Source organism: Brachyistius frenatus, unplaced genomic scaffold (genome assembly GCF_029030835.1).
Source record: "Brachyistius frenatus isolate BFR_SWC_R1_liver_20210118 unplaced genomic scaffold, ASM2903083v1 Contig_36, whole genome shotgun sequence".
Taxonomy (NCBI): domain Eukaryota; kingdom Metazoa; phylum Chordata; class Actinopteri; family Embiotocidae; genus Brachyistius; species Brachyistius frenatus.
This window is the reverse complement of record NW_027210635.1, coordinates 1,823,274-1,845,760: the sequence shown is the minus strand read 5'-3', so window position 1 is coordinate 1,845,760 and position 22,487 is coordinate 1,823,274. Positions and strand designations below refer to the sequence as shown.

General features: G+C 41.3%; 2 protein-coding genes across 2 annotated transcripts; one reads left to right on the top strand and one right to left on the bottom strand.

The window, feature by feature from the left end:
• The first annotated feature begins 3,333 nt into the window (after positions 1-3,333).
• Positions 3,334-8,536, top strand: LOC138622453 (germ cell-specific gene 1-like protein). The gene is made up of 5 exons (XM_069701269.1): positions 3,334-3,628; positions 5,625-5,672; positions 5,790-5,954; positions 6,079-6,190; positions 7,987-8,536. Exons 1-5 carry the CDS (start codon positions 3,334-3,336, stop codon positions 8,447-8,449), a joined length of 1,083 nt encoding a protein of 360 aa, XP_069557370.1. The 3' UTR covers positions 8,450-8,536.
• A 242-nt stretch (positions 8,537-8,778) lies between these two features.
• LOC138622454 (epithelial membrane protein 2-like) lies at positions 8,779-14,038 on the bottom strand. Its single transcript, XM_069701270.1, has 5 exons — positions 13,906-14,038; positions 12,042-12,129; positions 11,381-11,489; positions 10,258-10,398; positions 8,779-10,151 (listed from the first exon to the last, which is right to left on the bottom strand). The coding sequence occupies exons 2-5, from the start codon at positions 12,117-12,119 to the stop codon at positions 9,991-9,993; spliced, it is 489 nt and encodes a 162-aa protein (XP_069557371.1). The 5' UTR covers positions 12,120-12,129; positions 13,906-14,038; the 3' UTR covers positions 8,779-9,990.
• Positions 14,039-22,487: the final 8,449 nt, after the last annotated feature.

Here is a 22,487-nt window from a genome sequence, read left to right as displayed (position 1 = left end):
AAACGGTTGAAACAGGTTGCTAAGAGTCGAATAACCGATTGAAACAGGTTGCTAAGAGTCGAATAAACAGTTGAAACCGGTTGCTAAGAGTCGAATAACCGATTGAAACAGGTTGCTAAGAGTCGAATAACCGATTGAAACAGGTTGCTAAGAGTTGAATTACCGATTGAAACCGGTTGCTAAGAGTCGAATAACCGATTGAAACCGGTTGCTAAGAGTCGAATAAACGGTTGAAACAGGTTGCTAAGAGTCGAATAACCGATTGAAACAGGTTGCTAAGAGTCGAATAACCGATTGAAACCGGTTGCTAAGAGTCGAATAACCGATTGAAACCGGTTGCTAAGAGTCGAATAAACGGTTGAAACAGGTTGCTAAGAGTCGAATAACCGATTGAAACAGGTTGCTAAGAGTCGAATAACCGATTGAAACAGGTTGCTAAGAGTCGAATAAACAGTTGAAACCGGTTGCTAAGAGTCGAATAACCGATTGAAACAGGTTGCTAAGAGTCGAATAACCGATTGAAACAGGTTGCTAAGAGTTGAATTACCGATTGAAACCGGTTGCTAAGAGTCGAATAACCGATTGAAACCGGTTGCTAAGAGTCGAATAAACGGTTGAAACAGGTTGCTAAGAGTCGAATAACCGATTGAAACAGGTTGCTAAGAGTCGAATAACCGATTGAAACAGGTTGCTAAGAGTCGAATAACCGACTGAAACAGGTTGCTAAGAGTCGAATAAACAGTTGAAACCGGTTGCTAAGAGTCGAATAACCGATTGAAACCGGTTGCTAAGAGTCGAATAACCGATTGAAACAGGTTGCTAAGAGTTGAATTACCGATTGAAACCGGTTGCTAAGAGTCGAATAAACGGTTGAAACAGGTTGCTAAGAGTCGAATTACCGATTGAAACCGGTTGCTAAGAGTCGAATAAACGGTTGAAACAGGTTGCTAAGAGTCGAATAACCGATTGAAACAGGTTGCTAAGAGTCGAATAACCGATTGAAACAGGTTGCTAAGAGTCGAATAACCGACTGAAACAGGTTGCTAAGAGTCGAATAAACAGTTGAAACCGGTTGCTAAGAGTCGAATAACCGATTGAAACAGGTTGCTAAGAGTCGAATAACCGATTGAAACAGGTTGCTAAGAGTCGAATAACCGACTGAAACAGGTTGCTAAGAGTCGAATAACCGATTGAAACAGGTCGCTAAGAGTCGAATAACCGATTGAAACAGGTCGCTAAGAGTCGAATAACCGATTGAAACAGGTCGCTAAGAGTCGAATAACCGACTGAAACAGGTCGCTAAGAGTCGAATAACCGATTGAAACAGGTCGCTAAGAGTCGAATAACCGATTGAAACAGGTTGCTAAGAGTCGAATAAACTGTTGAAACAGGTCGCTAAGAGTCGAATAACCGATTGAAACAGGTCGCTAAGAGTCGAATAACCGACTGAAACAGGTCGCTAAGAGTCGAATAACTGATTGAAACAGGTTGCTAAGAGTCGAATAACCGATTGAAACAGGTCGCTAAGAGTCGAATAACCGATTGAAACAGGTTGCTAAGAGTCGAATAACCGATTGAAACCGGTCGCTAAGAGTCGAATAACCGATTGAAACCGGTCGCTAAGAGTCGAATAACCGATTGAAACAGGTCGCTAAGAGTCGAATAACCGATTGAAACCGGTTGCTAAGAGTCGAATAAACGTTTTAAAAAGTTTGCTGAAAGTCCGATACAGGATTGAAACCGTTTGTTAAAAGTCATGGATAAATAGTTGACATTTTCAGCTAAAGGTAATGGATACAAGGTTAATTTTTAGCTAACAGTAGTGATTAAATGGTTGTATTTCATGGATAAATGACTGACATTTTTTAGCTAAAAGTAATGAATTGGTTGAAGTAGTCATGCGGATAAAATGTTTAATTTGCTAAACGTAATGGTTAGTTGTTAAAACTGTTAACCAAGTAACTTAAATGTTGTAGGAGTTGCATAAAAGCAACAGATAATTTCTGAAATAGCTCAAAGTAATGGAACAAAATGTAATATACATAAAAGTTATAAAATATTTTTTTCTAATGAACATTTGCAACATAAAAGGTGTTTTGACGAAGGGCACTTGAATGTTAGAAGGAACGATTTTGAAGCTCGGATTTACAGTCTGGTATCTTTTTGGCTGTGCTTAGAGGTGAGTTGTATATTGTTGTAGTTGTCTGCAGTGAATGAATAACCCGGCCTGGAGTCACATAGTTCTGGTGTAGGCTAATCATATTGTACCCGAAAGCAATATCGTCCATGTATTAGTGTGTATGTGCGTTTTTTATTCGCTGTTCCAAGGTCGTGTTAATTTTCACATCAAAGCAGAGTGCTGCATGCTTTTACAGGCCGGAAAGCACTGGAAGAGAGGGCAAGATAAGAGGGAGAGAGATGAGTGAAGTAGATCAAAATGAGTCTAGGAATCAAAATGAAAACAGATGGAACCGTGTTGTCTGTTTTGGATTTATAAGGATGGATTAAAGAAATGTGTGTGTGTGTGTGTGTGTGTGTGTGTGTGAGTCTGAGCGATATGCTCACAGTTTTATCTCTGACTGCTGGGGTCGGATCATAAAGACTGGCAGTCAGAGAGTGCTGGCAGAGGTCAGTGTAACGGCCAAAATCCTTCATCACTCTCACTATCTGATGAAGAGTGAAAAAGAGCGGACTCGCAGAGCAGCAGTTTGAGTTTTCTTTCACCTTCCACGCTTATTCGATGAGTGGGCTGCGGACAAAGTAAAGAAGTAAGAGAGGCTGAGGTAGGAGAGTGTTTTCTCTTCTTTTTTTTTTTTTTATTCAAATTTGATTCCCTGTTTGACATAAAGTGTTCAGATGTATTAATCATCTCTCTCCCGGAGAGGTTGAATAGTGACAGCAATTTTCACCTGTTTTTCCCTCTAATTTAGCCCTCTGTCTTCCCACCAATTACCAGTAGAGTGTGAATTTCTATGAGTCTTTTTATTCTTTAAATGTGATTAGTAATGTATAACCGCCGGCTCCCCTGCACTTTCTCTATCAAACGCCTCACTAATCATCTCTGCCAATTAAGCAGAGCTGCTTCTCCTTGGAAACTAATAACACGCTGGTGATATTTTTAGTGACATGCAGGAGTGCAGTTGTACCTGAAGTCAAGATTAGCAATGAAAAACTTGACATAATCACTCCAGAGTCAAACGCTGGCAATAGCTTTCTGCTGTCTTTTTGTATTTAAACGAAGAGTTTGCACATTTGACCATGTCTCGGTCTGCTCGTCTTTTGTCATCCCTACTCTTCCTCCACCAGCTCAAGCCCCCGTTGAACCCTCGAATGATGGCATTCCTGAAGCAGATGCGCTCCCCTCGCCTCTCCTTCATCCAGACGGTCATGTCCCTCTTCCTGAGCACCATGGCCCTCATGTCCTCCTACTGGTGCGAGGGTCAACAGAAGGTGCCCAAGCCGCTCTGTTCGGCCAACAAGCACAGCAACTGCATCCCCGTTCCTGGCGTGTCCAACTCCTCCGATGTCCAGTTCCACTGGGAGACCGGGGACGACCGCTTCGTCTTCCCCGCCTTTCACACCGGCCTCTTCCTCATCTGTGAGGAGAACATCTACTCGGACGCATGGGGTGAGCGAGATGAGAAAAATAGGTAGAATAGTATTGAAAATAGAAATGGGATTGTTCAATTGTGCCCAAAAAACAGTCAATGCGCCTGAAGAGGACAATTTCAGTCGGCTGAAAATAGAAGTCCTCACTGATCACAATTGAAGGTCAGGGGACAGAGTTGCTCATAAAAGCCCAAACATGTCACTAGTGACCCTGAGAAGGAATAAGCAGGCAGAGGAAATTGATAAATGAGCGAACACTGGATTTGGACAAAGAAGTCTCTAGGGAAGTACTCAGTAATACATGTAAGGATGATTAGAATATTCAATCAGTATCATTTTAAGGGATTTCAAGAACATGCCCCTGATCGTGTGTGCTGATCGGTCTGTGTTTGTGTGGCAGAGGGTATTCACAAGGTGAAATGAGGATCGCCACTGACTCAGGAATAGAAAAAAAGCATCATCAAAACTGTGGCGCTAGACGATGAAATAGGTCACAGGAAGAGAGAGAAAAAAAAACAACCCAGGTAGTGATATGATTTAAGGTCTCAGGTGTGTTGGTTTGCACCAACATCATGTATGATTGCCAGAATGTTTGGGTAGATGCTCAGCACAAAGAGGATTATCATCAATGTGTGTGTGTGTGTGTTCTGCTCGCGGAGATTTAGACTTCCACAACATGACTCAATTATGGATTAAAACCCAGTGAGAGAAAGGTTTATGGGATTCACAAACATCGGCTCGGTGTTTGCCGTCTCATTCGGAGCTGATTTGCAACTGATTTTTAAGTCGGAGTGATGTTGAAGTTGAGCCCAAAAAATTACAGATGACTTATACGATCAATTAGGTCGACCAATATTTTATGAATATAATCGGCTGTGATTAAATCAAGCACCAAAATAGACTTGGATTTGGCACCACTAATCTGCAAACATGGTTTCAATGAACGTGTCAATCAATAAATTCTGAGTACTTGCAGGTCAAAGGTGACACAAAGAAGCACCAACTGTAACGTAACGTTACGATTGCCTTCGACTCGTCAGAGCTTAACGGCGGCTTTCAGCAAACAGCTGGCGGACAGTTCGCGACGAGGTGCCTAAATGACGTGAGCTGTTTCTGAATGACTTCATTGTGTGTATGTGTGACAGAGTAAAAGGTCATTTACATGCAGTTTCCGTAGCTCAGTACGGTGACCCTGAGAGGCCGTTGTGTTCCAAATCAAGAAAACACACAAATTGGAAAGCAAATAAAAGAATGTTTTGGCACCGTATGCACACAAACAAAAATCTCTGCAGGGGTGAAAGATGCAACTAACTGCACCGCAAACTGTTTACGACGACTCGACACCAGTTGTGTTTTCTCGCTTTGCTGCGTTTTTTTTTTTTTCTTCTAAATGCTGCACATGTGTGGTCATGTTTTCTTCATTTTCTTGTTTGCATCTGTTTTCTTAAGTCGAAGTGCGCTGAGCTTTCAGAGCCATCTTAATTTAGAGCCGTGTACGGTCCTCCAATCATAGCAGCTGTCATGTAAATAAGCCACAAAGAAGCTTAACCGACCACTAAAACAAGTTGTTACTGTGTTGTTGTTTTTTTTTCTAAAGTGCGCTCATTTTTTTAAATTAATTAGTGAAATGAGAAAAAAAAAAAAAAAAAGGAAATCTCCCAAATGAAAAACAACACAAAGTCTGATTTTGTGGTGCAAATTCGATTTTTCCTGGAGCCGTCATCATTCCAGATTCTTCTAAAGTAGTAAATCTTATAAGCTCCTATCAGGTTACTAAAGGCTATGAGAGCACCTTATGCAAACTGTTACCTCAGTGTTGTTATTTACACGGTAATTAAGATTGCGTTAAATTTAGATTAGATATACGCAGGCTGGTGTTGAACTCAGCTGCACTTTGAAGAAGAGAAACCAGCATCAGCCTTTCCAGTGCAAATAGCCACGTTTCCTGTCACTGCGGAGCTAATTTGTAGCTCTTGGGGGGGTCACTCCTTTGACATTTTTCTTTTCATTTCTAGAGGAGAAGTGTCGAGATTTTCACACTTTGACTCCAGGATCTGAAAAAGGTAAACTTTCTCCTGTGTTTTTTTTTTTGTGTGGGCGCTTCGCTCTTGGCCGCCTGATTGTTTGAAGTCCTTCCCTTCGCGTGTCTTTGCCCTCAGCCTCTTCTCCTCCCTCCGCAGCGATGATGTGGCTGTCGCTGTCCATGGAGCTGGTGTATATCGGCCTGCTGCTAATCAGCTGCGTGCTGCTGTCTGTGCAGCTGTGTATCAGGGCCTGGTTCCCCTCCACGCTGCGCTGGGGTCAGCTGCTCAACGCCTTCGCAGCCGTCTTCACCGTCCTGGGGGGTACGGCGAGTTTTAAAGACAGCTATTAAAAAATTTTTTTTTTTTTAAAACAACCTTTGGTGTGTTATCGGTTTCCTGTAAATGATTTAACCACGTGGTCTGTCTGCTGCCTCTGTCTTGTCAGGTCTGCTTGGGATGGTGGGTCACATGATGTTCATGCAGGTGTTTCAGTCCACCGTCTCCATGGGACCGGAAGACTTTAAACCCCACAGCTACGGCTACTCCTGGGCCTTCTAGTGAGTTTGTGAAACGCGTTTTGATGTGAAACGTACCCCGCGTTCCCAATCGCTTACTATTTCTTTTTCTTTTTTTTACTTTTCGTACGTACTGCGAGCTACTCTTAAAAAGTATGTACTGTTGCGTGTACTGTGTGTACAATTGGGACGCGCTACTACCATCTGGTTCACATGAGTCGCGGTCCGTAGCGCAGCATGTGAAGCAAAAAGAAAAAGGATGCAGTTTGGAACGAGTACGCCTCCTTTTAATGCCTCTTCTTGTTCTCCTCCTCCTTCCTTTTGCGGGCTGATAAATCACAGACACTTATGGACCTAATCAAAATTGTACTGAGCCTTCTTAGCTGTTACCTCACTGACTTGGACCGTACCAAACACTTTCGGTTGTTCGTATGCTCACAAGGCAAATGCAATGTCTGTAAACATCTTTGTTGTTCCCTTTACAATTGGTGGAGATCTGTCTTTTCATGTCTTCCTGCCGAGTCCTCGCCTGACTAACTTCAATTATGGTTATTTGTGATGATCACATGAGAATAGGCTTTCTTTTCCTGCAGCTCAGCTGGACCCGACCGAATGTTTCCACACTAAATTCCTTCTTCTCTTCACGTGGCAACACTTTGCAGTCTCAGTCAGCGCGGAGACGCAGTCCCTCCAGCTCGTCGTGGCACTGAGGCATCCTCAAATCATTTATTTTTTTTGTAGCATCCTATTTTAAAATCGTAGTTTTGCAACAACAGCTTCTGCAGAGTTTTTGTGATTTAGCCGGCCCGCGTGCCGAACGGCTCTGAGGACGTTATTTTTAGATTTGAGAGCTCGACCTCTTTGTTTCACAGTGTCACAAGGACATGGCCTCACGCTGTGCGACGAGCAACCGAGCTAATTATCAGGCCGGTCTAAGGTGCTTTTTTTCACCGCAAAGACAAGAATAGTGTATTTTAACATGGAGCGTCCATGTCTAACCTTCTATCGATGGAGATCACGCTCTGAAAAGAAGTCATCGTCAAAATGTTGGCATATTTACTGCATATCCTTTAATCTTTAGTCAGTTGTGAGACAAATGTCTCCTGCACTCAGTCCACTTATTCACGTTATCATGTCTATTACCCAAGTCAGTCAAACTGAGGCTCTCTGTCGGGATCCAGATCTGCTGACAAACGGTAACGACAAACTTCTCCAAGTTATGTATACAACCGCCTGCTGGGGGGCACACCGGCAAACACGGACACCACTAGAGAGAGGTGGAGGGGGGGGGGGGACCTTGGACATCAAGGTTTTTTTTTTCCTGTATTTATTCATAAATACTGAAAATATGAAGCATAAACTCAACTTAACTATACGTGGAATTTATTGTACACCAAAAAAATGAACTGATTTATGTCTTTTGTTATCCTCTCACCTGTGTCTACAAGCAAACAGATTGGTAGTTTCTCAGATAACTTTATAGATCACGCACTTCTAGCTGCAGGAAAATGTATCAAAGGAAATGGGAATGGCCACCTTCAGTATCTCGCTGTGCAAAATACACTGATTTCTAGTGTCAGCCAGCAGTGGGTTGACAGGCAGGGGGAGGAAGGAGGGTGTTTTACTTTTTAAACATTTTGAGAAAGAAGGGGGAAAAAAAAAAAGAAATGGGAAAAAAAGAGAAAAAAAAATCATGTTTAGTTAGTTTTCCAAGTTGTTTTCCAAGTTGTTGCCTTTTCCATTAAGTCATTTTCTGCTTCTTCAGCTTCTGCACAGCTATGCCAACACAAAAACAAAAGCAAATCACGTGTTTTTCCTCCCCTTTCTGCCTCCATCAGTGTGGCCTGGCTTGCCTTCACTGTCTGCATGTCAGCCGGGGTCTCCACCTTAAACAACTACACCAAAAAGGTCCTGATGGGGGGGCCCAGGCGAACCTCCAGCCTCAACGCCTGCAGCTTTAACGTTGTGGGACTCCTGCCCCCTTATTACACCCCTCCAAATCCAGCCATCACCCTCTCCCAGTCTCCCCCGCGGATCTCCCACTTGTCTCCCTACTACGAGCCCCCCTCAGAGGCGTCGCCGCCCTACTCCCCGAGGCTCACGCACTCCCATTCCCTTCCCCTCCCGAGCTGCGACTCTTTCCCTCTCCCGCCGTCCCACCCCGCGCCGTCTTCCCCGTTCCACCGTCTGTCCCTGCCCTCTCCTTTTCCCTCGCCGACGCCGTCCGTCTCTGTGCGTATGAACCTGCCCGGACACCAAGGGAATCATTTCGTGCTGGGAGAGGACTCCAGCCCGCTTTGAACTATTCTTTCAGACTGGAGTCTGTCTTGACAATGCACTTAAATGACGTCTCATCATGTGCTCTTAATTTACATTGTGGTCCAATGACTTAATTATCTAGGATCATAATCACATTTGCTCCAATAAGGGAGCGAAAAGGAGACACAGAGGAGACCTGCATCATACAGAACCCCTTCATTATATACAAAATGTATATTAAAGTGATTTGATCATTAGACTGTAAGCTTCAAGTAAAACATTCCATCTAGTGTAGAAGCTAATGGAACATAATTACCATCTGCTCTTAACTCATTACAAGTGAAGTGGAAATGATAAATAACATCAATAACTGGTTGAGAATCAGGTTTTAATAACGTAAAAGTCATCGTCCTTCTTAATGACAAATAATGGTAGCAAAAATAAAACAGCATCAGACACAGAGCATCATAGGAGACAAGTCATATTTACACAAAACATCTCGTGCTTCAGTCGAACCAGTTGCCTTTCTGTGTGGAAACAGAAGTAATTTAAGTAAAGCTCATTTTAAGCATATGAACAGTTGTGAAGGTGTAAATATATGTTTGGATTTACAACCAAAAAATATATTTGATTAGCTGATTTATATTTGTTGTGTTTTCTGCATTTTGAATAAGGTGAATAGAAGTTCAATACTTTGACCTATTAAAAAAATTAAAAAAAGACCAACATATAAATGTAGTGTAATCATTTGTAGGCAAGCTGAAATTCATCAGAATGGTAAGTGTGTGTATGATTTGACTTTGTTTGGTATCTTCCCAATCACAAATAATTGCAAAACAAAACTCAATTGAATATCATTGTTGTTTTTACACTTAATATAATTGCATAGTCTAATTAGATTATACATAAATGTACAACATGTGATGTGAATGGACTTTTAGGACTTCAAACAAGCCAACTTAGTGGCACATAATATGAAGTAAGACCAGAGCAAGTATATCAAATAAAATTGGTGAACCAACAATAAAATAATGAAAAAAAAAAAACAATAAACTAAAATCAACAACTCACCCTTTTTATCTAACACTCATATCCATGTTTAAACTTACATTACAAAAAGAAAAGACCACAGATTTTACTCTTCAACCTGCTTTTGTTAAAAGCCAGGGATATTGATAGATCTTAATTTATCATAGCATCTTATAAACTTTAAGGCCTTTTTAAAATTCAACAACAAAAATATTCTTAATCTTTTGATGCCCTCAAAAAAAAAAAAAATCCAGCCTAAATTGAAAATCCACTCAAATACAACTGTAATTGATTGAGCCTGCCTTTTGATGCAGAAATAGTCTGAAGCCCTGGTTATCTAAGAGCAGACTCCGTTAAACACTCGTATGTATTTGAGAGGATCGACAGGTCTGGTGAATATATAGCCGAATGTACATAAGCAGCTCAAATCTGGTGGCCGAGAACAGACAAATACAAACACTAACCCGTCTGTGACTAAAACCAGATTTTCATCTGAAAAAGTAGATCCAGCCATAGACTTGTGGGCCAGCTGGAGTTAAGCTCTAGTGTCCTTCTCACGCCGTCTTCTTGCGTAGCACAAAGTAAGTGATGGAGGAGAAGAACGTGAGCGCGAAGGCGATCCACGCCAGGATGAAGCAGTGACCGTACCCACCCTTGCTCTCATTGATATGGAAGCGGTCCGTGTAGATGGAGGCCGCGATCATGATACACAGGCCTGAAGAGAGGGCACAGACAAGATCAGTGATGATACATATCAGTGGAGGGAAACACTGTCAGAGAAAATAATTAAACGTTGAAAAAATATATATATATATACTCACAGGCGAGTAACTGTAAGATGCCGGAGATGGTGAACCTCTGGCCCTTGGGGAGGGTGAAGAGCTGAGCCACAAACACAAAGATGCCCAGGATGGAGAATATACAAGCTAGAACTGAGCTGGCCTGCACTGCCTGGAGGTAATCTGCAGGGGGAGCCAGAAAGAGCAACAACATGAAGATCCTGCTGTGTGTGAAACAGGTGTGAAAGGAGGGGAGTGGTGGTGTGTTTATGTGCTAATCTTCCTTCTGACACTCCCAGGAAACAGTGAGGTTGCAGTGATACTGTGTTCAGCTGCAGTGCTGACTGACAGGAATGTTCCGTTCAAACGTCACAAATGTCGTAAAAGATGAACAACAACTGCATTTTTGTATGTTTAAGTTTCAAAGTTGTCATAACTGTATAACCAAAACTAATATAGGAGGGTTCAGGACATGAACAGAAGTAATGACTTAAAGTTTTACTGTACAATTTCATCCACTAGCTGTTTGCAGCATTGTACGCAATAATTTGGATAACTTTAAACACATAGTGTGTCCCCAACTGATTTACATGTGGATGCTCTGGAAGGATTCAAAACATCAGACTATATTCTACATGTTTGCATAAGATCACACTTTGGTTGTGAAGTATGCAGGATTGTACTCAATGTGTATCATACAGCTCTTCAAATCTTACTGCTTGTGATACTGACTCAAAGTTTCAAGCTTCAGTCAAGCTATAAATAGAAAAGTTTGTTTGATGAAAGTCTGGAAATCCATATTTTCAATTACCTTCCAACTATGAGAGACGGGATCCTCCATGAACAGACAGTCAGGATTTAGCACTATTTAAATCACAGTGTGGTCGCAGTTAGTGGGTTGGTTGATTAAATCTGAGCGAATCACACCCACAGAACCCTGCTGAAGAAGATTTATCTTCAAAGCTAAAATAAATAACACCTAAAGATAATTTGTATCGCTTTCAATTCGGTTATTTATGCTTAAAATTGCTTTCCATTTGAAGGCATGTTGAGTATCCGTGTGGTAAGAAAGTCAATGAAACATTGTCGCAAAAAAACCTCTTATTTAGTGAGAAGTATTGAAACCTGTCCTCCTCATGTCACATCTTTGGTGGGAGGTTCTTACCCGTCGGGTAGTGTGAGCCTGTGGGGAGATCCGTGTAGTTCCACACGTTGTTTTGCAGAATCCACCGGGCCCATATGTCAGTGGACATTTCGTCAGTTATCCACCAGGCCTGACGGGAAAGGGCGGACATCCAAAACTTTACAAAACACTCTTTGCATGAATATGACCAACCGTCCTCCATTCAAAAGGAAAATGAATGAATGAATGAATGAGTGAAAACAAGGCGAGTCAGAGAGAAATGGGTTGAATTCAAGGCAGGAGTGGGTAAACAGCAGCAGAGTCTGAGTGCGTGTTCTGACTTGTATTTTGGGTGGATGACAGTCAGAGTGAAGAATGCATGTTACTGTGGCATTCCACAAATTTCACTCTGGCATGCAACACAAGCGGGAATCCAAACCTATTCCCGTGTGCACGTGCAGCGTGTACTGAGGCGCCGAGCGGCAGCGGGCGACATCGCTGCGGCCGGCCCTTCTGTCAACCAGACATGCCAAACATGTGGGCCACGTACAGACGAGGAATGAAGACCTCCAGTCACTCCAGGAGGAATTTGGAAAGTATGTTTTGGGGAAACGAGTCTTTGAGGCTGCGAGGACTCTTTGTATGAGGTGGCGGTGCCGCACAACACAGGTATTTGGATTTTAAAATCAGTACTCTCACTTACATTGTCAATTGTAGCCACCAGGAGGAGGATGATGGCGAGGATGTGAAGGACGAAGATGGCACCGAGGAGAATCAGCATGATGATGGTGCTGGAGAGAGGAAGGCACCAGCAGAAGGTTTGTTTTCTGTTTGTACACTTCAACACTTTACAGATCTTTATAATGCAGGATGAGTATAAGACACACACGAGTGAGAAATCACTCCAAAAAAAACGGGCCCCAAACTTCTTTGTTGGTTTCAGAAAGGCCGCTCATTAACGTCTGCCCCAAGCATGTTACTCATACATCTTCACGAACACTCATTCAGAGCACCAAAACGAGAATGAAGCCTGGCACCCACTCAGGGCGCGGCTTCTAAACATCTAATTACTTTGAGTTACAGCTAACGCACTCCCAGTAAAACGCCTGCATATAGAGCGCGAGATCGTGTTTATATCAAGAATCAGAGAGACTGCTACAGAGGCGCTGGTGGATATTTGTGCAGACAGATATCGGTAAACGAAATCCGTCAACCCCTGGGTAAACAGATACGGTCGGTAAGGAGAGCAGGAGAGACAATCGAGGAGGGAAGTTCATGACGAGCAGATGAGTTGGGACTTGTCTTGTGCTCGCAAGAGATCCGCCACTCCCTAAAATAACCGTTGAGAATACAAGCGGTTTTACTACCTAGCTGGCCCACACCTGAGGCCCCGAGTTTGAATTAGCACACAAATGTCACACAATGTTGCCCAAAACAACTTACTTAGGAGCAAATCAAAGCGCCCTCTCTACGACTGTTCCTCAGACTTCACTACTGTCACCGGTAGGTCTGCCCTCAGATATTAGTCAGACCAGAGATTTGATTGATGTAAAATCGTGTTCATATGTGAACTATCTTCTGCTATGTGGCTGCACTGGGTGTGAACAGAGGAAGAGGCACATCTGGAATGTGCTGGTTCTCTCCACGGTAAAGGAGTGGTCAAGGGCTGGGTCCTCGCACACACTCACATGCTCGCCAGCTCCTTCCCTCCCTCACACGCAACCACACACATATACAGACACGCAGCATCGGTGACGAGCAGATACACTCGAGATCTCTGAGACATCTCCACCAGCATTTCCCACCTTTCATCCGCTTCAAACAGCTACGATGGAGGGAAAGATTGTAAATATTTGCTCTGTGTAATTGCAGCCTGAAGCTCTGAGAGCTAAAATACAGACATGTGCGCTTTGGTTGTCTTCGACCAGATGACCGAACTTCAATGAAAACTTTCCGGGCAGAAAAAAAAAAAGTAACAAGTTAAACTGAGGTTTTAATTCAAACCACCGCTGTGGAACACTTTGATCAAACGTCTTCCAAAATCTCTCCAGGAGACGAGACATGTCGACTGTCCCTGTAGCAAGTTTTTTAGGTCTGGCTGGGATGTGGCACACTTTTCCATAACGTGAAATAGAATACATTTGGTTGGGGTAAAGTTTGAGAATGTTAGCAAACCAAAAAGCAAGCACGAACATCATCCTGTGAACTGTAAACTAACATCCAAACAAGTAACTTTACCACAAATGTTGCAGGAGCAAACAGAGAGCAGCCCAACCTGGCCAGTAATCAGAGAGTTGGGGTGGTTGAATAGCAAAGTAAAGTCTGTGAAGGTGAACAGATATCTGGGAGGTGCACACACACACCTGCCTTTAATTTTATTCTTCATCATCATTAGCTTTTCTTAAGTATATATATATATATATATATATTATATTATTTTTTTTAAACTAAAGCAAAACTGCTGAACAACGTCTATTCACACATCACTTTTAAACTATTCTGAACTTTACAGATAGAAAAGTAAGCAAGACTCGATCTAAGACACAGAAGAGAAATCTTTGACTTACTGTTTGATGTCTGTTTGTCTCTTCAGGTCTAATTCCTCCTGCTCTCAAGGATACTTCTTTCAGACTCAGGCTAAATGCACAAACGCTAGAAACAACCCATCCGCCCACTTTTACCCACCCTCTTTTTTAAATCCACACCCCAGACTAGCCTCTTAGCTGCTTGATCGCTTAATCTCTACCTCTTTTTTTTCCCCTGTCTGTCCTCCCTCCTCCCTCCTCCTCCTCTTCCTCCTCCTCCTCCTCTACTCGTCACACCCTCTCCCTCACACACACATACAAAGGCTCAAACGGACAGATTTTTCCGTTTGTGTTTGGTGTCTCATGTCTTTGTCACTCAGCTGATGGTGGTGATTTTATCTGGGCGAGCAGCAGATGACTCACTGACGTTTGAAGGGGGAGGACGGGGGGGGGACTCCTTTAAACACTGGACAATATTGACAGTGACACTATGCATGCTGCCATGGTAACAGACAGCAGCTGACCTAATCTCAATCTCATTGTTGCTGTTGTGTATATACATATACAAGCAGTCCAACTTGGGCGCATTGAATCACACACACACACACACACAACCGAGAAGTGAAGTGTTTCTTCCTGATCGGCGCCCTCCCTCCTTTCCCGCTTTTGTTAGAGAGGAAGTTTCAGGATGAAGGAATGTTTTGGTTGCCATCCAGGGAAAAATAAGTGGGGGCAAATGAAAAAGGAAGAGGAAGAAAGAAGGAGGAACTAGAATGCAAGCGTGGGTCTGAGATATTTCACACCACTCTAAGTTAATTATTTATTACTCATCATGTTTTATTTTCTTTGCTGCTGGTGATTGATATGATCCAAATGATTCCAATCACTTCAAGTAATTTTGCTTCTGGAGCAGATCATATAGTTCAGTCGGAGGGTGAATTTTTTTTAACTTTGCGTGCTAATATTACATCACGTAATACTTTATTAACTCATGAAAACATTCACTTGTTGTTGCCATCATTGATGCCAAAACATGGCTGAATCAGACATTAATGGGGCAGAGAACGTCCAGGGCCTTACTCTAATAGTTCCCCTTAGACTAATGTGAGAGAGCAAAAGAGAAAGATTAACAGGCTATTACTGTCTTATTCCACCTTCAGATGGGATACCTTTTCAATGGCGTATTCAGGAAGGGGCAACAGTAAAAACAAAACTCATGACATCATAGTGAAAACACACAAAAAGCTCATTTTAACTGGATTTTACTCATTATTATGGTTTTACAATGTGGTTTGATTTTACAACTGTTTGAGGGTTTGAGGCAGGATCAGCTGTTAAGTAGAGATCTTAAATAACAGGAATAAAGAAACTCTTCAATTCAGAGTTCAGCTATGATGAAACACAAGAAAGGTATATATTTTCAGAGATATTTGTATAACGGATATGAATGAGTATAATGATAGATAGATAGATAGATAGATAGATAGATAGATAGATAGATAGATAGATAGATAGATAGATAGATAGATAGATAGATAGATAGATAGATAGATAGATAGATAGATAGATAGATAGATAGATAGATAGATAGATAGATAGATAGATAGATAGATAGATAGATAGATAGATAGATAGATAGATAGATAGATAGATAGATAGATAGATAGATAGATAGATAGATAGATAGATAGATAGATAGATAGATAGATAGATAGATAGATAGATAGATAGATAGATAGATAGATAGATAGATAGATAGATAGATAGATAGATAGATAGATAGATAGATAGATAGATAGATAGATAGATAGATAGATACTTTATTAATCCCACAAGGGCAAATTTTTTCGCTACAGCAGTATTATAGGTACAGGAAAGAAATAAAACAACAGTAAAATATTAAATATAAAAATGCACAGTATATACAATAAATAGAATCATTTAATTAAATTAAAACTAACTAAACAATAGTGCAAAGATTTAAACAAACAAGAAAACAGACACTCAACGGTGTTATTGTTGTGTGATGGATTTTGCCAGAGGTGAGTTATTGTACAGTCTTATTGCAGTGGGCAGGAATGATCTCCTGTATCTGTCACTTGATACTAATTTATATTTCAGTTCAAGTGGACTGAAGATAGTCAAAGTGTGTCCAGTGTAGACTGTTAAAATGTCAGCTGGTGTAGAAACCTGACAGTAGTTAAAATATCAAGTTAAAAGGTGAGACCTAAAAGTATTTGAACTGTTTAAAGAATAAAAATGCCAAGTTATATAAAATATGTGAAAGCAGTTGAAGTGTATGTGACAGTGCAAGCATTGATTGCTGTTGAAATATTATTGAACTCAATGAGACAGTTGAAACCAGAAGTGATGATGTCAACTCGTCCAGGTTTGAATGGGTGGAGTCTGGTTCCAAGTTTGACTTCAGCTTCTGGGTGTATGAATGAGTAAGAGATTGAAGTGGAGCTGACAAGTTTCAAGATCGGTAGGCGTTTCAGAATTTAATCATTTTGTCAGTTTATGTTAATTGTCAAAGTAAAAAGAAACAGGTTACATATTTCTAAACACCTAACGAGAAGCATATTTTGTAAATGTAAATAAAGTTTCACAGAAAAAGTGTGAGGAAGTTGGAACGTCCCCCTCCCCCTCTCAAAAAAAAATGGTCGCATTATGTGTTAATAACAAACAAAAGAATATGAAGAAGTCAGGCAGGGAACTCACAAACAGAAGTAGAGACAGACCAAAATAATCTGTGTGTGGACTGAGAGACTGAGGTCCCTTGTTTGCTTCTAGTGAGTGTAAAACTATGGAGATATACCGACAAACGTCTGAGTAAAGAGCTTAGCAGAGTACCTGGTCAGTATCATGTCAGGCTCCCTCAGCCTCAGGTATGAGCCAGCAGGACAATAACAGGCTTCAGAAAAATGATAAGCCGACCAAAACACACCTCAGAGCCGGCATAGGTTTAAGCAACGGATACGTGTGTGGCTACGTGATGGTGGGGTCGAGAGGATAAACACACAGACACGCACATCCACACAAAAACACTACCATCTGACATCTTTCTTAAGAATGAGGAGAAAAACTAAACACACAGAAAGATGACATGGATAAGTATTCATTCACTTTAAACAGACTGTATTTCAGACACTATACCTTGATCATGTTCTTTAATGTCGCATAACACTTATTGTAATAATAATAACAAAAGTAATGTCTTTATTTGTATAGCACTTTTCAAAAACAGGTTGTAAAGCGCTTTACATACATTTAAAACCCAATAAGGAACAGTTAACATATTATGATAAAAAAAAATACAATAAGAAAATAAACAATAAGTCAATAAAATAGCGAAATCTATATATAGTAGGTCTAAAATCGTGATTTTTGTTTTTTTTTTTTTGTTTTTGTTTTTTTAAGTGACATAGAAGAGGACAACTGAACACCGGGTCACCTTTTGTTTTAAGGTTAGTCTGAGAAACGGCCAGGTTTGATCTACCAGAGGGTCTCAGGATGCATTTATGCTCATCGGGGTTCAGGAGAAGGTAATCGTTAAAAAACGTTAAATCTATTCTAAAAAAGACAGTGAGCCATTGAAGTGATTTTAAAACCAGTCATATGCTCTCTCCTGTTGGACTTGGTTGTAAGACTGACTGCTGCATTTTGAATCAGCTGGAGTTTATTCATGTTGTGTTGTGTGAGGCAGGAGTACGGTGCATTGCAGTAATTTAAGTAATAATAAAATGAATGCCTGAATTACCATTTCTAAATTATTGGCAGATTGAAATGACCTGATTATGATAAAGAAAACTACGAGTCGCCTGAGATATATAAAAGTAGCTGCGATGTATACGTGTCGAAGGTTGGTAGCAGAGACACAAAGTATTGTGCATGTAGCCAAAAATCTATGACCAACACATTGAGGAATCGTGCACTCATATCAGGATCTTTGCCATTTTTGAAAAACTTTTGTGACTTGAGTTTTTTTTTTTAAATTTTTTAAATGACTTCACGGTGATGCACTGTTAATTGCAAGATCTTACGAGATAATCTGAAGATGATATGGAACGTAGGGAAGTACAAGTGAGAAGCAGACCGAGAACAAACAGGTGAGAACGCAGAATGTAGTTGGACCTGATTCTGTTCTGGGCGCGTTGACCCCACCTTGCAGGTGAGGTCAACTAAATTTGCAATGTGCCATTCAATGTGATACGCCACTCCCTTCAGCCTGTTCAGCTCACAGAGAGTCACAAAACACTGAGAGTTGTGACAACTCTAGTGAATGCTTGTGAGAATGCCGCTGAGGTTATGCAAGAATCAAGCTTCTTTTTTTTTTTTTTCACTCGTAGCTTTATTTTTGGGAAAGGAAATACCATGACTCATGCATCAGTCATCTACCGTTTTACAACACAGAAACTTTGGCCACGGCACCGTCTACCGCTGCATGTAGCAGGAGTGAAGGGGGCTGCGAGGAGCTTTGGCCACAACACTTTTTTTTTTTTAGATCCAAACACAAGTTGACAAATCACATGCTGGCGTCACTGTCGAAGACGACGGCTTTCTCAACAATCAGCCTTTTGTCATGTTGCCATCACAGATCAGTACTGGAAAAACCAGAGTCATAAAAGATCACTTGTAACAGTTGCGATATTGTCTGATCTGCTGAGTGTTGTATGCACAAGTATTAAAAATGATTCTTTGAAATAAAGTTTCTCAGGGTTTGCTGGTTCAGGGTAATTCTAGTAGTTCCAGTTTATTGCAAACCGTGGGATCATTAAAGAGCTGAAAGCAGAGCTGAATCTGCTGAAATACACACATTACACTTTCACATTTTACTTTGCGGAAAATGAGCGATGAGGTGTGTTAAAGCGGAGGTAACTGTTCGGACATTTTCAACAGGCACTTCTCCATCTTAGATTACACACCTTAAATCTTAGAGTTTAGAGCCTTTCATCTTCATTGTTTGTTACACTGGTAATGTTAGACATTCATCTCTTTGACACGTGATAAATTGCCCTAAAACAGAACAGCAGATAAACAATGTAAATAGATGAACACGGCCTATGGCGGGGCAGATTGCTATTTTTGCTTGAGTAATGTCCAAATCCTTTAATGAAGGTGTTTGTGAAGGAGCATTTCAACATGACTACGTGAAACACAAACCAGCATGTGGCCCACATGCCAGTGAAGTGATCCTGACCACAGCCAAGTCACTGCTGCTTTACACAATAGTAACGCTCTCTGTCTGTGGTTGACTGTCTCACTCTGCTCATTCTTACACAATGTCGCACCCTGCCCTGAGATTTCTAAACGCCTTTTTTATAAGAAAAAACAAAACAAAAAAAAAACAGCCTGAGAGGATATTTTTGAGGATTTGCAAGTGTAATGTCAAAGACATGCGATGCGAGTGTTCGTTTGAACGAGGCAGAGCAAACAAAAGGGACCACTGTCTGTGTTGAAACGCTCGCCTCACCCCAGGTTGTTGAGTAATTTGGAAAAGTCGACCATCCCCCTGATCCCCCCCCCCTCCCCGCCCCATCCCCCTCCCCAGTGTTGCCAGGCGGGTTTTGATGATAAACTTATGCACAGGCATGTCAGTCAAGCAGCGACACACTCACATAGTTACACTTGTGAACGCACGCCTACCAACACACTCTCATCTGTCACTAAAAGTAGTGACACGTAGGCCAAGTTTCTGGAGACCAAACAAACACACACATGTTGTACTGACATACTGAATACCCATCAATCTCTGAGGGAGTGACACATCGCAACCGACACTCACGAAAAATCACACGCACAGTTTCCATTCCCACTTGTTATCTCTGTGTTTTAGGAGTGAGATGATTATCACTTTCATTTTCCACTATATATATATATATATATTTAAATATATATATGTGTGAATGCTCTGGCCTTCTGCTCGAGTTTAGACATTTATGTTCGAGAAGCTGTACATTTGTAAAAAAAAAAAAAAAAAATACGAGCAGCACAGCAACACTGGTTGTTTGGTAGGAAAAAAGTACATGTTCAGTTCTTTTAATTTATGACCCACAGTTTTTTTTTTCTCATAACTGATGTTCCAAATACTGATTATTTTTCAAATAGTGTCCTACAGGGCTCGATATTTGGTGGTGCCAAAGCCCTATTGTTTTTCAAGGAATTATTATTATTCTCCTCAGAAATAAATTGCCTATTTGGCGGCTTTATCATTCTCGAAAACTCGGCACACGCGTCGCACCTCGCGAAAATGGTTGTATTTTGTACATTGTAGTATGGTTTTGTAAGTGGGCGTGGCCAAATGGCTCACTAGCGCCCCCTAAACGGACGCCCCAGCGGCTGCGTTCAGCCACATGCACGAAATTCGGTGGACACGTGTATCACCCCGAGACGTACAAAAAAGCTCCAACGCATCATGACGTCAACTCAACAGGAAGTCCGCCGTTTTGAATGTAGCACGCCATTTTTGGCGATTCGCACATGTTGTACTTTAACGAACTCCTGCAGGTTTTGTCGGACCCGACTTGAAATTTAGTCTGTGCACTCTTAACATGTTTGGAATTAAAAGTTATTCGCTAACGCCAACCCTAACCCAGAAGAATAAGGAATGAGATGGAGAAATAAATTAAAACTGCCAGCGGTAATAATGCGGCTGCACGTCGGGTTTTAATTTCTATTTATAATTATTGAACATTGTTCTATTCTTTATTCACTTTGTAAATAATGTTCTATTTTATTTGTTTTTTACATCGAGAAGAGAAGAACCATGTAGGCGAGTCAAGGGTCAATTAAAATGAAACTAAGACATCAAGCAATACAATTAACACGTACCTAAGAGAGTTTCCCTCTAATTATCTGTGTGTGTCCTGTTGGCTACCTGCCTGTGGTATGAATGAAAATCTGACAAGAGCAGATTTAGTAGTCTATTATGAAGCAGACGTGGTGGACATTTTGCACAGTAGATATGAGTCACTGCACTTTTGAAGGCTACAGCACAAGTTTCAGTGGGGTGGACATTGTGTGTGTGTGTGTGTGTGTGTGTGTGTGTGTGTGTGTGTGTGTGTGTGTGTGTGTGTGTGTGTGTGTGTGTGTGTGTGTGTGTGTGTGTGTGTGTGTGTGTGTGTGTGTGTGTGTGTGTGTGCGTGCGTGCGTGTGTGTGTGTGTGTGAGTTGCGGTGCCACCGTTTACATTCAATAAAGAAAGAATTCCTCATATTTAGCCGAGCCAAGTTGTTTCCATGGTTACTGGCCAGGGGTTTTCATTCTTGATTCACTTCCTCACCCTGGGCGCTCTTTTAGTAGACCTCGCTCTTTTTTTTTTTTTTTTTTTTTCCCTCCTTACTTGTATTACTACATTTAACTCCAGTTTGTCTTCACGTGATTTCTTCTCTTCTTTGGGAAGATTTCTGCTCCTCCTGTTTCCTGCTCAGTGCCACCCCTGCATTTATGCCGCCCACACAAAGCCTTGCTCTCTCAATGAAATCCAGGCATGCACACTGTACTCTCTCTCAGTCTAAAGAAAACAACTCCTGACTGTAGCTAGGCAACTCCAAGTATGAGTCATCCAACCGCCTCGCCCATCATCAAATGATCACCCCTCCCCGCCCCCACTCCTCTACACACACACACACACACACACACACACACACACACACACACACACACACACACACACACACACACACACACACACACACACACACACACACACACACACACACACACACTTTGGATCCTCTTGATGAACTGTGGAGGTTCATCTGGTTCTTCACCATATTCTTCTGAACCAGCGGTAGCGGTGGAAAGACAACCCTTCGGACTTCCACTGTAACACTATGATTAAATGACCAGTCTGGCCTCAGCTGATAACACCTTGACCACAATGTGGCGACATGACTGATAAGAGCTTGGCAGAGTCGCTAACCATCAGATGGTAGAGTTAGTGGCAAACCCGGCGGTGATCTTGATTCTCTGCTCTTTGGTTATGTGCAGCAGTTCACAGACAATTTTTTTTTTTTTCTGGAATAGATGGAGTCTCAGTAGTTTAGTAAACAGATATTAGATGAATATGTTCAGAGCAGATGCCAATTGGAAAAACACTGGCAACAGAAAACTCATTTTAAAATCTATTTAAAAAAAAAAACTAAAAGGTCAAATTACCTGAATGTCAGTGATGACATGAAGAGCAGAGACAAATACTGTATGTATTTGGGCAAATATGTGCCCAGATATCTGTCTAAGAAGAATTCGCCATAGCAATTAAACAAGGCCTATTTGATAGATAGATAGATAGATAGATAGATAGATAGATAGATAGATAGATAGATAGATAGATAGATAGATAGATAGATAGATAGATAGATAGATAGATAGATAGATAGATAGATAGATAGATAGATAGATAGATAGATAGATAGATAGATAGATAGATAGATAGATAGATAGATAGATAGATAGATAGATAGATAGATAGATAGATAGATAGATAGACAGACAGATAGACAGACTTAGTTCAATGCAGTGCTGCCCTCTAGTGGACAGAGAAGTTAATTTGTCTTCAGGATTTGTAATAGGTGTAGTAGTCTTTCCTTACACCTACTGATTTGTTCACTTGCCCTTGGAGGA